Source organism: Crinia signifera, chromosome 1 (genome assembly GCF_055691185.1).
Source record: "Crinia signifera chromosome 1, ASM5569118v1, whole genome shotgun sequence".
NCBI classification, from domain to species: Eukaryota; Metazoa; Chordata; class Amphibia; order Anura; family Myobatrachidae; genus Crinia; species Crinia signifera.
Window position 1 is genome coordinate 173,019,127 of NC_139217.1, and position 16,004 is coordinate 173,035,130.

Below are 16,004 nucleotides of genomic sequence, written 5' to 3' on the forward strand. Positions count from 1 at the left end.
CAATTGTGGGTAAACTATTTGAAGGATTTTTAAGGGATGGTATCCAGGAATATTTAGATAATCACCGTCTACTCAGTACTAACCAACATGGGTTCGTGAAAAATCGTTCATGCCAAACTAATCTACTAGGGTTCTATGAAGAGGTTAGCAAAAACCTCGATAATGGAAATGCTGTAGATGTGATTTTCCTAGATTTCGCTAAAGCATTTGATACTGTCCCACACAAGAGATTGATTAATAAAATGGAGAACCTAGGATTGGGTGAAAATATCTGCAGATGGGTAGGGAATTGGCTATGTAATAGAGAACAAAGAGTGGTTGTGAATGGTGCCGTATCAGATATGATACCGGTACTAAGTGGAGTGCCCCAGGGCTCGGTTTTTGGGCCCATTTTGTTTAACATTTTTATTAACGATATTGGGATAGGGTTACTCAGCAATGTATCCATCTTTGCAGACGATACAAAACTTAGCAAAGTCATCAAATCACCAGAAGATGTCACCATGCTTCAAAATGATCTTGCAATTCTAGATGAGTGGGCTAAAAAATGGAAGATGAGGTTCAATGTAGATAAATGTAAGGTTATGCACCTTGGGAGACACAACCAGTGTGCAAGTTACAACCTTAGCGGAGAGGAACTGGGTAATTCCATACTTGAAAAGGATCTAGGAGTCCAAATAGACAGCAATCTAGGATGTAGTGCCCATTGTAATGTAGCTACAAAAAAGGCCAACAAAATTCTGGCATGTATTAAGAGGGGAATGGAAACTAGGGACTCAAGGGTAATTATGCCACTATATAAAGCATTGGTGAGACCTCACCTAGAGTATGGAGTACAGTTCTGGGCCCCACACTATAAAAAGGACATCATAGAATTAGAAAAAGTCCAAAGGCGAGCAACAAAGCTTATTAGGGGAATGGAGAATTTAAGCTACGGGGAGAGATTAAGCAATTTGGGACTATTTACATTAGAAAAGAGACGTTTAAGGGGGGACATGCTCAACATGTACAAGTATATCAAGGGCCAATATAAGGAACTGTCACACACCCTATTTTCTACTAGAAAGGAATCTAGGACGCGAGGGCATGAGTATAGATTAGAAGAAAAAAGATTTCATTCAGCTAGTAGAAAGAATTTCTTTACGGTCAGAACAGTCAAACTCTGGAACTCTCTTCCCAGAGAGGTGGTAATGGCTGGCTCATTAAATGCATTCAAGGCAAAGTTGGACAAACATTTACTGGAGAAAAACATCCATGGGTACAAATAAGAAATATAATTTGTCTGTAAAATACCAGAACCTACCAAATCAGCAATGGATATCTATACCAGGTTGAACTAGATGGACGCAAGTCTTTTTTTCAGCCTTACCTACTATGTAACTATGTAACTAAGACATGTTTTTGTGACCAGTTTTATTTAACAATACTTTATTGATTTCATATGTAACTATTGAAATGATCATCTCTTTTCATATGTATACTTTGTATGTTTACTATTCAGTGCTATTGCTTCAACAAATAATAGAAAATAAAAATGTTTTAGCTGACCTGGCACCAAGCCATTCTCCACCAGAAGATCCATTAGTTCATCCAGTTTTGTGAAGTCATACTCTGGTGTTCCATTGCCCTTTCTGAGGAAGAAAATAACCACAGACATGAAATGATTAAAAAAATTATATATGGACTTTCGGTGCGTGGCGCATCCAAGATGGCCACATTTTAGCTGAGCTCCGCTCAAACGGGCTCCATCCAGCTCCATCCACCCTTCAATCGGCGCCCTACACCCCTTCCAGCGACAGCAACAAGATCCCCACCACTAGGGCATCAAGACAAGCCGAGTATTTTGGAGCAGCGACACCAGTGGAGCCCTCACGGACACCGGAGTCGGGCACGAATCAGGGCTGCCTCGTGAGTGACTCGGAGGAGTGGAGACCGGGAGGCCCGCGGCGATATACCCCCCTCTCGTCCTACCCGCCAACAGCGCCCGGGGACCTGACAGCTTGCCGCCGCCTGAAGCGACTGGGGGACGGCGGAGGGAGGATCGCCAAGAAGCGGCTGGGAACGCTGCTGACAGCCGCGGAGGACGCGCCGGCGCATCCCCGTCACCCCAGGCCTGCGTACTCCACGCTGAGAACCAGCCGCGCCGAAACCCTCTCCAGCGCGACAGACGAAGCCAGAGGCCGGAGTCGAGGACGCCGAACGGAGACGCGATCAGGGGATGTGAACACACACCCCTGACAGGTAACCGCCGACACCACCTCTCCCTAACAGCGGCGACCGGCCCGCACTCTGCCCCCCACGTGCTGGCGGTTGGGAAGCCAATTCGGGGACCCCACCAACTGCCGCTATAAACTGCACGCCTCCGCAGACCCCAGCATATCACCACCAGAGCCCTGCTGGAGACTTCTCCCCCCTTTCTTTTTCATCTGCCGCAATATACTGTGCGCCCCCACAGATTCCAGTCTACTACCACCAGAGCCCTGCCAGAGACTGCTGGAGACTTCTCCCCCTTCTCCACTTGCTGCTACAGACAGCGTGCCCCGGCAGACCCCTACCTACTACTATCAACACCTGGCTGGAGACTTTTCCTCCTTTCTACACTTGCCACAAAGTACTGTGTGCCCCCGCAGACCTTAGTCTACTATTACCTAAGCCCTGCTGGAGACTCCCCTCCTTTCTCCTTTAATCCCTCTGCCCAGCTGCTTAGGAGCCATTTACTAATCCGCACTCTCCCCCTCCCCCCAATACAAGCATCGCTGTAATTACGCAGTGAATTGCCTTGACAAAGAGACCCTGCATTTTTCTACCTTTAAAGATTGAAACTGGGAGGAGATATTAGTGTGGCCACTCTCGAACCCCCCTTTTTTTCGCTTTTATAAGGTTCAATCACACAGAGTGACTGCCCCTGAGAAGACCTGAATGCCCTGATCACTGCAGAACATTGCACCTGTGTAGTAACCCCCCCGTTCTTTGCTGCAGCCCCACCTGATAGATCGGAATGGGGACCTGGGCTACCTATTTTTCTCCCCTTCTCTAACTTGGCCAAGAGACTCTAGGCTACAACATATATTGGAAAGGACTGAGCAATTGACGAGGCATCCCTCCACTCTCTGGAGGTCATCCCTCACACACAGAGACTGATATTATAGAGATTATAAGCATAATTTTTTCTCCTTTGAGGTTTGCTTACCATAATCTCTGTTTCTAAACTGCCTAACACTATTTTTCTCCTACAGGCGATTTGGCAAACACAGAAATACCAGGTTTAGTGTAAAATAAGGTCAAAATTATCCTTTTATTTTGCTTACATATCTTACTCTATAGATGTGATGAAGGCAACGTGACTCTTAGTTCACTGCTGACACCTTGTGGTAGAGTTTGAACCTAGTCCAGTCTTGCCAAAACAGTGCCCAATACCTTGATTGATATTAGAGATTATTGTCTCATATATAGCATACGCAGATATTACAACATTGACACTCACTGATGATTGGGCACTGATTTGGACTCGTTTATGCTAGTTACCACTAAACCTGCTTAATTTTGTTTTACACTTTTTGATTGGAAAACGGTACCACCCTCCAAGGCTGATATATACAAGACTGCTTATTCACTCGCATAATTTGCTGGTAGTATTTACATTGATAAATAGTTAAGGATATAAGGTCAATATGTAACCAGCTATATCTAGTAAGGGGAAGCAAAAACTGATCATACTATGACTAAGTAAATATTGATTGTCTCTGCCACTGATTCCCATTCGGTGATAATTAGGATAAGTGCATTTCTAAGACGATAGAACTACCACATCCACGACCGGAATTGCTCAAAATTGTTAATTTGTATTACACTTCGTTCAACACGGTCTCTGGTTAATGGACAGATTCCTGTCCCCATCACGCCCACGCCCATCTTTACCGTTAGAGGAAAGCAGAATGGGCCGCAACAAAAGTACTAAACAAACACCCCCAACTCCCCACTCTTCACAACCAACTGAAGAACCGAACCCCCCACTAGTTGACCCTCCCTCAGATAGTCAAACAGGCTCTTCATCCACAGCCCAGGAAATCCTGGCAGTCTTAATGCCCCATATTGACAGAAAATTGGATGAATTTAAAACTTCCTTCCAGGCCACGGTCAGGGAGGTTGCAGCCCACACCACCCGCATTTCTGATCTTGAGCAGAGAGTGAGTGATGTGGAAGATTCAGTCCACAACATACATACCTCCTCAGAGACCACAAACTCCATATTGCAGGAACTTCAGGACAAAATTGAAGACTTGGAGAACAGGAATCGGAGGAATAACCTCCGGTTCATAGGTATCCCAGAACAGGTTAAGCCTAATATGTTGTCAGACTATCTTACCTCCAAATTGTTGCTGGTCCTAGATCTATCAGATGATGTTGAATTCCCTCAGATAGAACGAGTACATAGAATAGGGCCAGAAAAAACAGACCCTAATACACGTCCTAGACCGGTAATAGCACGGTATCTTGATTTTAGAACAAAAGAATCAATATTACGTGCTTACAAGAAACAGGAGCAATTGACGATTGATGGTAATCACATTCTAATCTTCCAGGATTTTTCTGTGGCGGTAGCCCAGAAACGCAAAGCTTTTTCTGCAGTGTGCAAGTTCTTGGTAGATTCTCACAAGAGATTTGCATTATTATACCCAGCTAGACTGAGGGTGACAGATGGTGGGAGAACCCTACTATTTGATGATCCAGACGCTGCAAAGGCACACCTTATGCCGTCAATGAGATCTCCTAGTTCACCAGTGGTAACTTAGGTATTTTTACTACTTTATTGTCATTTATCTATTGTCTTCCTTGATGCTAGATTGTAAAAATGTTAAAACTACCATGGTTAGGTATATTGTTACTGTTATCTTTTCCTATATGCTTGGTCGGCCCTGATGACCCAATCAGGACCCACCATCGATGTTTGGTTTGGAAAATATGGAAAATGTTATCAAGGTGTTATTTACCAATAAGAAAACAGGATTTCACAAATATTGCTGTACTTGAAATAAGAATGTTTGTGACATGCATAGCACATACGAGATTAAGAGTGTTCTTTGAAACTCAGTGGCCCCCCACTGGCTGGGATGGAGGGTCACCCCACATGTGTTCCCTCTTTTTTATAGGCATCGCCAGGGTGGGGATAGGATGACGCCAAGTAATTCATCACATTTACCATATGTGCCCCCTGCGCATTCCATTACAACACTATCTTGGAATGTATGTGGGCTAAACTCCCCAATAAAGAGAAGGAGGGTAATTAATCACCTGAAACACTACAACCCAGATATTGTTTTATTGCAGGAGACCCACTGGAAGTCTGGGGAGGACTCAACATTACGCGCACCATGGATAGCGGAGTGCTATTCAGCACCTTATGTCACCAAATCAAGGGGAGTAGCCATACTCCTCTCCAAAAACCTGACCTATTCAGTCACAGACTCGATTTTAGACCCAGAGGGCAGATTCCTCTTACTAGATATCCAAATAGGGGACTCAGCATTCACTGTCTTAAATATATACGCCCCCAATAATCAGACTTCAGACTTTTTAGACCAAATTTCCCAATTACTGGCACAAAGAGCACACTCCTCATTGATTATAGGGGGAGATTTTAACACGGTTAAGGACCCGACGCTAGACAGGCTTCCCCCCCCACGGACTACCTCCACTAATATATGGACAACATTTAATAATCTCTTAACTCGGACACATACAACTGATGCATGGAGACTATTTCACCCGACTGACCAATCGTACACCTTCCAATCAGGAGTCCACCGCTCCTTCTCCCGGATCGATTACATCCTAGTCTCAGACCACTTAATTTCCTCTGTTACTTCTGCTGACATAGGGGACATTCTGGTCTCCGACCACGCTCCCATAACTTTGTCACTCAACATATCTACTACAAATCCACAACACAGGTCCTGGAGATTCCCTGCCTACTTATACCATTCTGAAAATTTTCGTCAATACTTGAAACACCATTGGATGGACTACGTAGATAATAACATAGAACACTGGGACACCCCTGTATTATTCTGGGAAACAGCCAAAACAGTAATGAGGGGACATATAATTGCGTATGTAGCTAAACGAAACAAAACATCTAAGGCACAATACAACTCGCTTCACAATAACATGAAATCCTGCCTCAACTCATTTCTTTCCAATCCCACTGACGAGAATCACATAGCCTATCAACAGGCAAAGAGTCTTCTAGACGACTTTTTGCTCAAAGAGGCTCAGAAACATCTTGATTATACAAAAAATAAATATTATAGATGGGGTAATCGTACAGGGCGCTTGCTTGCAAACCTGGCCAAGCCTTTCCAGCGCAGGAGCCATGTCACACACATAAAGCAATTTGATAATTCTCCTCTCTTAACAAAAACATGTGATATAGTTGATGCCTTCCAAACCTTCTACACCACATTATACTCAGCCGAACCCCCGGAACACGCACGAATAGATCAGTTATTCCATGAGACCACTCTACCATCCCTCTCTCAATCACAAATAGAAATGTTAGACAAAGACATCACGGCAGAAGAGATATCTCAAGCCATTACATCCCTGCACTCTAACAAATCCCCTGGGCCGGACGGGTTTTCCGGGGAATACTATAAAATGCTCCAGCCAGACATCACCCCGATATTACTTGAACTTTTCCAGTCTATACACAAATCTCAGCCCTTATATCCCTCCTTTAACGAAGCCTACACGACCCTCATACCTAAGCCGGGTCGTGACCCCACAAAATTAGATTCATATCGCCCCATTACCCTTTTGAATGTAGATTTAAAACTCTTATCAAAAATTATGGCGACCAGAATACAATCATTCTTCACAGACATAATCTCACCTACGCAAATGGGGTTCGTAGCGGGAAGACAGTCGGTCAAGGGCATACGAACGGCTATTGCCTCGGTAATTGCCTCTAACCACAACCCGAATGCCCCACACATGCTTTTAAGCCTTGATGCCCATGAGGCGTTCGACACTGTGTCATGGCCCTTTTTATTCAAAACACTATCAACTTATTCCTTTGGCCCACACTTTATAAACTTAGTGAAATTCCTCTATACCATCCCGAAGACTTCATTATTAATAAACGGCACCAAGAGCGCACCAATCCAAATGCACAGAGGGACGAGACAGGGCTGTCCCCTCTCCCCGATCCTATTTAATCTATCTCTGGACCCAATACTCCGACTAATAGAATCCTGGCCTATCTTACAAGGGATAAGAGTAGGGAACGTAGAAATTAAATCTACTGCATTTGCAGATGATGTTCTTATTTACATTGCAAACCCCAAATCTTCACTACGACCCCTTTTAGATCTTCTCAGTAGAGCAGGAAAATTGTCTGGGTTTCAAATCAACTGGGAAAAATCCGAAATCTTATATTTGAAAAAAGGATTTACTCGTCCGAAATGGGCCTCGCGGCTTCCCATGAAATGGGCTAAGGGATGTCTAACCTACTTGGGCATAACCCTCCCTAAAAATATTCAAAACCTATATGCCTCTAATATTAGTAAGACCATTAGAAACCTCACTAGTGATCTTAATAGAATGAATCATCTCCAACTATCCTACTTGGGAAGAGCTAACCTCCTGCGCATGATTTACTTCCCAAAACTCTTATATCAGCTCCAGGTCCTGCCCCTTCTACTCACTAACTCAGATGTTCTTACAATTACAAAACTGTTTCGGACCTTCATTTGGGGGGGTGGAAGAGCTAGAATTGGAATGATCAAACTGATGCAACCCAGATGGAATGGTGGCATAAATTTCCCTGACATCAAAATATATAATCAAGCAGCGGTATTTAGATATCTTAAGGACTGGCTGCTCACAAATAATACATATGCAAACACCAATTTAGAACAAAGCTTCCTACCACGTATCTCCCTGACAAATTTCCTACATTTGGAGGACAAAGACATCCCACAGGAGGTACATTTAAATCCCTTATTAATGTCAGTGCGGAAACTATGGTTGACTTTGAGACATACTTACCATCTGAACCCAAATCACTCCATACACTTGACGTTTTTACGAAACCCACAATTCCAGGATGGAAATGCCCCGCCTATATTTACAAACTGGAGAAACGCAGGCTTGTACAGAGTGGGTCAGTTGATAGACCCTCAAACCCACAAACCACTCACATTCCGGGATGCCTCTAAAGATTACCCTATAATAACCACTCTGAATCTAAACTTCATACAAGCACAGTCATATGCTGACAAACTATCTAAACTCATCCCGGAGAGTGACTGGAATAATGACCTTGATAATGTTCTCCTGGCCCCCTTCTTGTCCAAGAAAGCGATCTCTACCTACTATAAATTTCTCCACAAACTGATAGATTACACCTCACAACGCACTGGCCTAAATCAATGGACAGAACATTTCCCTGCACTTACCGTTGACACATTGCTGAAAACTTTACAGACATCAATCTCGATATTTCCGATGGCCAAATTCTCGGAGATGTACTTAAACATCTTTCATAGATCATATATTTCCCCTTCACGGGGATACCAGATGCAGATCCTAGACTCTCCAAAATGTGTTAGATGTGCGGATCCCAACGCGGACCTATTTCACTGTTTCTGGGCATGCCCAATAATTAAAAAATTCTGGACAGAGGTCCGTGACTATGCCACTGAACACCTGGTAAACTATACTCCGCTTACCCCAGAATGGGCCATCTTCGGTATCCTACCCGAGGAAACTAGAGCGCCTAGATCCATTAAAAAGCTACTACTTGCTATTTCCTCGGCGGCCCGCAAAGCCATCCTCCAGATGTGGATCCAAACCTCATCTCCAACCCTGGCGATGTTTAAGGACAAATTATTTTTCATATTCCATATGGACTGGTTGGAGGCTTCCCTCCAAAAAGAGTCTCGAACAAAAAAGTTTTTTGCAACATGGAATAGCTACATGGAAACGCTGCCCATGTCCACTAAACAAACACTTTACCAGTGTTTTAAAAATACTCGTTGGTATGAGGAGCAATTGTTGGTAAATGATCCCCCGCTGGCACTAGAATAGGATGATATCCTTTCTCTCCCTTCTCTTATCATATGGGAAGAAATGGGATAATTACTGAAACGTCAATGAACCTATGTATTTAATATGCCTAGATTGTACTAAACGAAATGTGATGCATGTACTCAAGTGAATGTTCAAATGCACAGCAATATTGTATGTTTTGAAATGATGCCTTGATATAATAAACAGTTGTTTAAAAAAAAAAAAAAAAAAATTATATATAGTGTTGGGTATATATAAATATTTATATATACAGTGCTATTTTCAGCAGGAACCAGCAGGAACTCAGTTCCTGAACCTCTAATTAAATATGACGTAATCAGGATCTGGGTCCCCCTGAACCTGTTCTGGGCCAAAAAGTACTTTCCAGAAGATAAGTTTTATTTGAAAATAACCTGTGAGTGTCTTAGTTTCTAAATACAATATATACCTTTCTCTCCCTACCCCTCTCTCTCTCTATCTCTCTCTATTTTTATTTAATCCTTTATTTTCACAGAAAGAAAAAAGTACCGACACTATCCTTTAGGCGCTATCTGGGAGGGGTTCTCTTTCCAATTTTTGGACGGCAATACCCAAAAAGTAAAAGACAAAACACCACAATAGTGTAACACAATTTTGATGGATGAATATGGACAAAATTCAGTAGATGTTAGTTTTTGATAGGTGGACTCGTACCCTTCGCGCTGGTCTACTGTTTTAAGGTAGACATAAGTCGCTCCCTCACAAGCGACTTATGTCTACCTTAAAACAGTAGACCAGCGCGAAGGGTACGAGTCCACCTATCAAAAACTAACATCTACTGAATTTTGTCCATATTCATCCATCAAAATTGTGTTACACTATTGTGGTGTTTTGTCTTTTACTTTTTGGGTATTGCCGTCCAAAAATTGGAAAGAGAACCCCTCCCAGATAGCGCCTAAAGGATAGTGTCGGTACTTTTTTCTTTCTGTGTCTATATGTGGTATGTTAGGTGATTCATACTATCCGGTAAAACCTAAGGCAGCTTGTAAGCGCATAGATTAGTCCAGAAAACACCTTTGTTTGCTAATCCTTTATTTTATCCAGACATGGAGTTCCTGGGCCTATTTTTCCAAAAAATAGTACTGTATATATATATATATATATATATATATATATATATATATATATATATATACGGTATTATTAAGAATGTTAGATTTGGGCAAGTTATTTTTTTTCTGTGCTGGGTAAATACTGGCTGCTTTATTGTCGTACTGAAATTTAGAGCAATCACCACCATCCAACTCTCTCTGCGCAGGCTACATATGCCCCCTATGCAGTGCAACATGGTTTTGCCCATTAGAGAAAGATTTTGCTTTTGATATCCTTACTGAATAACACCCTATTTCAGCTATACCATAGTATACAGAATGTCTGTAGATAGTATGAATTCTAAATTGGCTAACATTTTGTTATACACAACATACTAAAATAGCAAGAGATTTGGGCAATCTTTGAGCTATCAAAACCACAATAATTCTGGTTATGTGGGAGCGTCGTCCATACTGGCCTCCCTACGTAGATACTTTGAAAAGACATCACTAACGCAAAAGAGGAATCCTATAAAAAATTTGACTTTTTCAAATTTAACAAGTACAAAATTGTTACTAAGCTACATACATTTTAATTTCATGTGCCTGCTGTAAGGACATTAAAATGTTCTTGCTGTCATTTTTAAGTTGTAGTTAAAAAACAACTGAACCAAAACCACCTAACTCATGCTTCCGTCAATGTGTAAACCCTTAAACGTGAAAACAAAGCTGTCATATCTAAGTCATGTGTGGAAAAGGTAAACATGAGGTGAGTTTGCTACATAAAAGGAGAGACCTGTCTCCTTTATTCTATAGCATGTAATCATATGCATAGACATAGTAGGAAATATTTTATATTTCCGCTTATCACAGCAACAGAATGTTTTAACGATAAAAGTTTGACCAGAGAGCTGAGTGTTGATACCAGCTGGCAGCCATAATAAGCAAGCTTCACAGACCAGTGCAGGTAGTTCTGTGATGTATTTTGACATTGTATGTAGTGACATCCAATCAATACATTGTAGCTGCTTAAGCAATTTGAGCAATTTGAGGCCAGTTGTTTGTATTACCAGTGGAGACTATATATTCTTACCCGAAAAGGTTTAATTAAGTCATATCTCTCCATAAACTTAGACTTCCAGACAACAGGGAAAGCTTATATTTCACAGCTTTCTCACCAGTAAATATCTCCCACGTTAATTCTGTTACAAGTGGGAACTCAATGTGTGTTTAATGTTGTTTTGTCACTTAGGTCTGCCTAAATAGACCTATTTTACTAATAATAAAATACAGTTTTAACAAAGTTATAATACTGTACGTACTAGAAGGATGTGACCCACCCGGGAGATTTCTTCATATCCTATGTTGGATATTTTTGTTTGAATCGACTTACCTTACTCCCAGGGAGCACCTCCTCAACCATACACCGAATTATTCAATTATTGTGTTGTATGGAGCATGCCTTCACCATCCACGACAAAAATTAATCCTGTGCCCCAGGCCTACTTCACCATTCCCCTTTTTTCCCCCAATTATTAACAGTTCTGTGATGTGTAATACTAAATAACAGAGCATATTGGTTGCCGACTACAGTCTCTGCGTACTAAGCCCATATTAAGCTTCTGGCTATAATACACACAACAAGTTTTCACCTTGCCCCTAATGTTTGTCCTTTCCAGTCTGTGGTGTTCTAGTAATGTTTATACGTATACTATATACTTACCCTGTTGGTAGAAGTTTTATATTCTACTCATGCTCTGTTAATCTATTAAGCTGTAATACACTTTGTGGCGCCTTATATAAGTTATTAATAATAGCAATTGGAGATACAGTATATGCACTGCTATTCTTCTTGCTATAAACATCAGGTTTCTCCGTGGGTAAGCTATCACTGGTGGAAACCTACAAACACTATCACTGTGTATATCCCACAATAGCTATCCAGGCCAGGGGGTACTTTTTTCAATAGGGAGGATTCAGAACTTTCTGCCAGTCATAAACAAATCCCTTTAATTAAAGTTGATTGCAATACTCACGACAAAAATTGTAATTATTCGACTTTTATTTTTAGTTACACAGCAATGCAATACTAAAATAAGAAGCCTACGGGGCTGATATAATTACCAAAGTTAAATCCTCATATATGTGCTCAGTGCCCTATGTAGTGCAAATTTGGGTGCAAACTTGGATGATGTAGCTGGCAAAGTAACACACTGGCGACGATACATCTTAACCATTTGCAGTTAATAGGATTGACCCCCAAGTATTGAGAAGCTGTTCTTTTTGCTTTATATATATATATATATATATATATATATATATATATATATATATATATATATATATATATATATATATATATAGTGTGTGGGGGACTGAGTTCTACTACCTCTAATGATAGGTGGAAATCTGTTCCTTATCCACCAGGCCCTGCACAGTTATTCCAACAGAAAAGCCTGCCCCACCTCAATAGATTTTGATGGCGGCACTAGTGTCACTGATAAGTTGCAGCTACCTCCCTTTCCTCAGGCCCTGGCGGCTCCATGGTTCTTCTATACCTGCAACCTGCAACTCCTGGAACTCGCGCGCACTGTGTCCGTAGCATTAGTCCTGTAGTCAGGTCCCAGAGGCTTTTTCTCCAGCATGTGATATGTTATGTCATGCCATCACTGCTGTAACACCTGAGCCTTGAACTTGGTCTGGGGCTGGAACGTAGTGTAAGCTGGAATTTTTTACAAGTTATTATGCTCACGAGTGGGAGGACTTCAGGGAGTGAGGTAGAGTCCAAGGCCCGAAAAATGGGTGTACAGTAGAGGAAAGTATAGGTTTATTGGAGAATAATGCAGTCTGTGAATCGGCTAGGTCCCAATGATGATTGTGACCTGCACGGATCCGGAGGGATACTTGGAATCACTGGAACTGAAGAATGACTGAGGCCGGACTGGATCCGGAGGATATATTTGGAAATTGGCTGGAACCGAATAGTGACTGAGGCCATACTGGATCTGGAGGATATACTTGGAGTCTGCTGGAACCAAAGACTAGCATACAGTATACAGGAAGCGGTAGGAACAGATGGAGAATGGTTATCTGGATTGTCCGATGTTGAACATTGATGATGAAGTTGTAGCAGACAATAACACACTGCAGGTAAGTTGTTGTTGCTGAAATCAGATTCCACTAGCTCAGGCACAACGGGAAGTACACCAATGATGACAGTTACCGATGTTGGTACACCAACGGTGGCTGATATCAATGATGACTCTCTGAAGGGTGTCTGATAGAATGGGATGGTACTATAGAGACGAGCAGGAATGCAGATTAAGCAGTGAGTGGTGGTAGCAATGATGATTAATGGTATTGATGGTGATCGATGGTAACTGGATGGTCAGTGGAAACCGGGAAGGGTAATAGTAGATGCACTAGGAATTGGCTGGAACCAAAATAAGGATTACCAGTGTTTGACACTGGAGGGTCAATAGACAAGTGTACAAAACAATGATGAGAACACAACGTACGTACAAATCAGTGGCTGAAGTTCTAGTGCGAATGAGGTAATCCCCTTTACCTCCAATAACGTATAATAGAAAAAGAAGTATGGCTCTCACTGTACAGTAGTGGGGTGTTTCTGTGAGTTACAGACAATAAAGTGCAATAGTGCAAAATATAAAATACGTCCATGTTTAGAAAGATTCTGCCATCAACGTTCAGTATACAGGGAAATCACAATTTCTCACTAAACTGACTTTTTCTCCAATATAATATGTGATAAGGAGACAAAAGCGGGAATGCAATACTGTATGGGATGCAGTGTAAATCCCGGCGGTCAGGATCCCGGTGTTCAAAATCCCGGCGCCGGAATCCCGACACTTTCTCCCTCCGGGGGTGTCCACGACACCCCCGGAGGGAGAATAAATTAGTGTGCCGAGCATAGCGAGGCACCGGGCCCGCTGCGTGGCGAGTGCAGCGAGCCCGCAAGGGGGGGCGATCCACGTCCCCCCCTTGTCGGGATTTCGGCGGTCGGGATTGCGGCATCGGGATTTTGAACGCCGGGATCCCGACAGCCGGGATTTAATACTGAATCCTACTGTATAGTGTTTAACAGTTTAATGATATGTAAAATTACATTTCACAATAAAAACACAAGTAAAAGAAGGGGAATCCTCTCCACATCTAATCCAGAGTGAACAGAAGGGAGACAAATTACCAACTCAGATGGAGAGCCAGGGCATATAGCATCTAGAAGCCGGTAAGAGCTGCCGTGACAGGCAGGGCAGTGGCTTTCCATGTTAACTGCTCTCTGCAGTCAAGATCGGCAGCCCCGCCCCCAATCCTTTCACTTACCCCCCCCCCCCCCCCGACTCCTGCTGAACACAGCAGGTGTCGAAGCACAGGTTTCTTCAATGTAGGATGCCGGCGGCCAATTAAAATGCAGCATCGGCTGGTGAGCCAATCAGAGCTTGTACCGGCAGTTGCTCCGTTTGGCTAATGGTACACGAGCCTTGATTGGCTCAAAAGCCAGTTCAGCATTTTAATTGGTTGCTGGCATCCTGCATTGAAGAAGGCAGTGCTTCATTCAGTGCCCCGAACACAGTGCAGGCAGCACAGTGGAGGCAGTCGGGCGGGGGGGGGGGTATTGTGGTGGGCAAAATGAACTGTCCAGCCTGGGACAGCTGTACATACAGAACCCCCCCCCCCCCCCCTGTTGGCGACCCTGAGTGAAGTTCCTATAGGTACTTTCTATAAGCCCATCTACAATTGCAATGGTTAGCAATAAGTGTCACAGACTTTAGAGATCAGGAGTGTTTTTGGATCAAGAACTCTATGAAGATTAGTGTCTAAGCATGGAACAGTTTTACTTCTTAAAGTAGCTTCTGTCTGCAAGCTTATTAGTCACGCTTTATTACTTATAAAACACCTGCTGATAAATGCAAGGGTAGCTGAGCCACAAGGAAGAAAATCACAAGGTGTTCCTAGTTTTACTATAGCAAATAGAAGGTTTATTTTTGATAGTGTTCACTGTTTGGCCATATTTATTATTACTGTGCATCATGCCATGTATGACACCACCTGCTTTCTCTTAAGAGAATTAAATCATTGTATGCCTGTGGTATTTAGACTGAACCTTAAAAGACCCAAGCCACGTTTTTCTTTCTGTTTGAGGCTGCAGGACTTAAAGGGCTATTGTTAAATATTTTTTCATCAACAATGTTATTTCTCATAAAAGCAAATATAACCTGGATGGCCTGAAAAATCTCTTATTTTTATATACACAAAGGAAAGCTAATGAAAAATGTGCACACTGTTTAGTTTCAGTCTACTAGGTAAAATATTGACGTCACAGCATACGGTGGCCTGGATACTTTATACCTCCCAATTGTCCCAATTTTCATAGGACAGTCCCTCTTTTGGGCACTGTTCTGCTATCCCAGCTGTGGGTAGCAGTGTCTTGCAGCATGAGAGTACTGTATTTGAAGTGAAAAGTGGGGTTAAGCTGCAGCATGGGTGGATTAGGGTAGGAATTAGGGTAAAAATACTCACCGGCATACATTATGTTTGCATTTTGACCATCAGGATCCTGCTGTCGGTCTCCTGAATGTCAGCATCCCAACTGCTGCTATTTTAATACCCAACCTGTTGTCCATAAGGTTGGGTATTAAATTATCTGTTTTCTCTGAGATCATTGCATTTGGCATAGTGAGTACAAATTGTCTGATTTGAAAATATATGTCTATGGGCAGGATGCACTAAGCATCAGTGCAGTACATTCTGCCAAAACGCATAGATACTAATTGCTTATGTGACTAACGCAAAGGGCAGCTCTTCTGAAGAGAGACGTGTTCCTTTGCAATATCAGGACTA

At 42.4% G+C, this 16,004-nt stretch overlaps 1 protein-coding gene across 1 annotated transcript in view; it reads right to left on the bottom strand.

Moving 5' to 3' along the window:
- IDUA (alpha-L-iduronidase) overlaps positions 1–16,004 on the bottom strand; it is a 154,785-nt gene that overhangs the window by 47,165 nt on the left and 91,616 nt on the right. Inside the window, exon 3 of the mRNA XM_083177247.1 lies at positions 1,549–1,631. Coding sequence (XP_083033373.1) covers positions 1,549–1,631 — 83 coding nt within the window. The remainder of the gene's footprint in view (positions 1–1,548; positions 1,632–16,004) is intronic.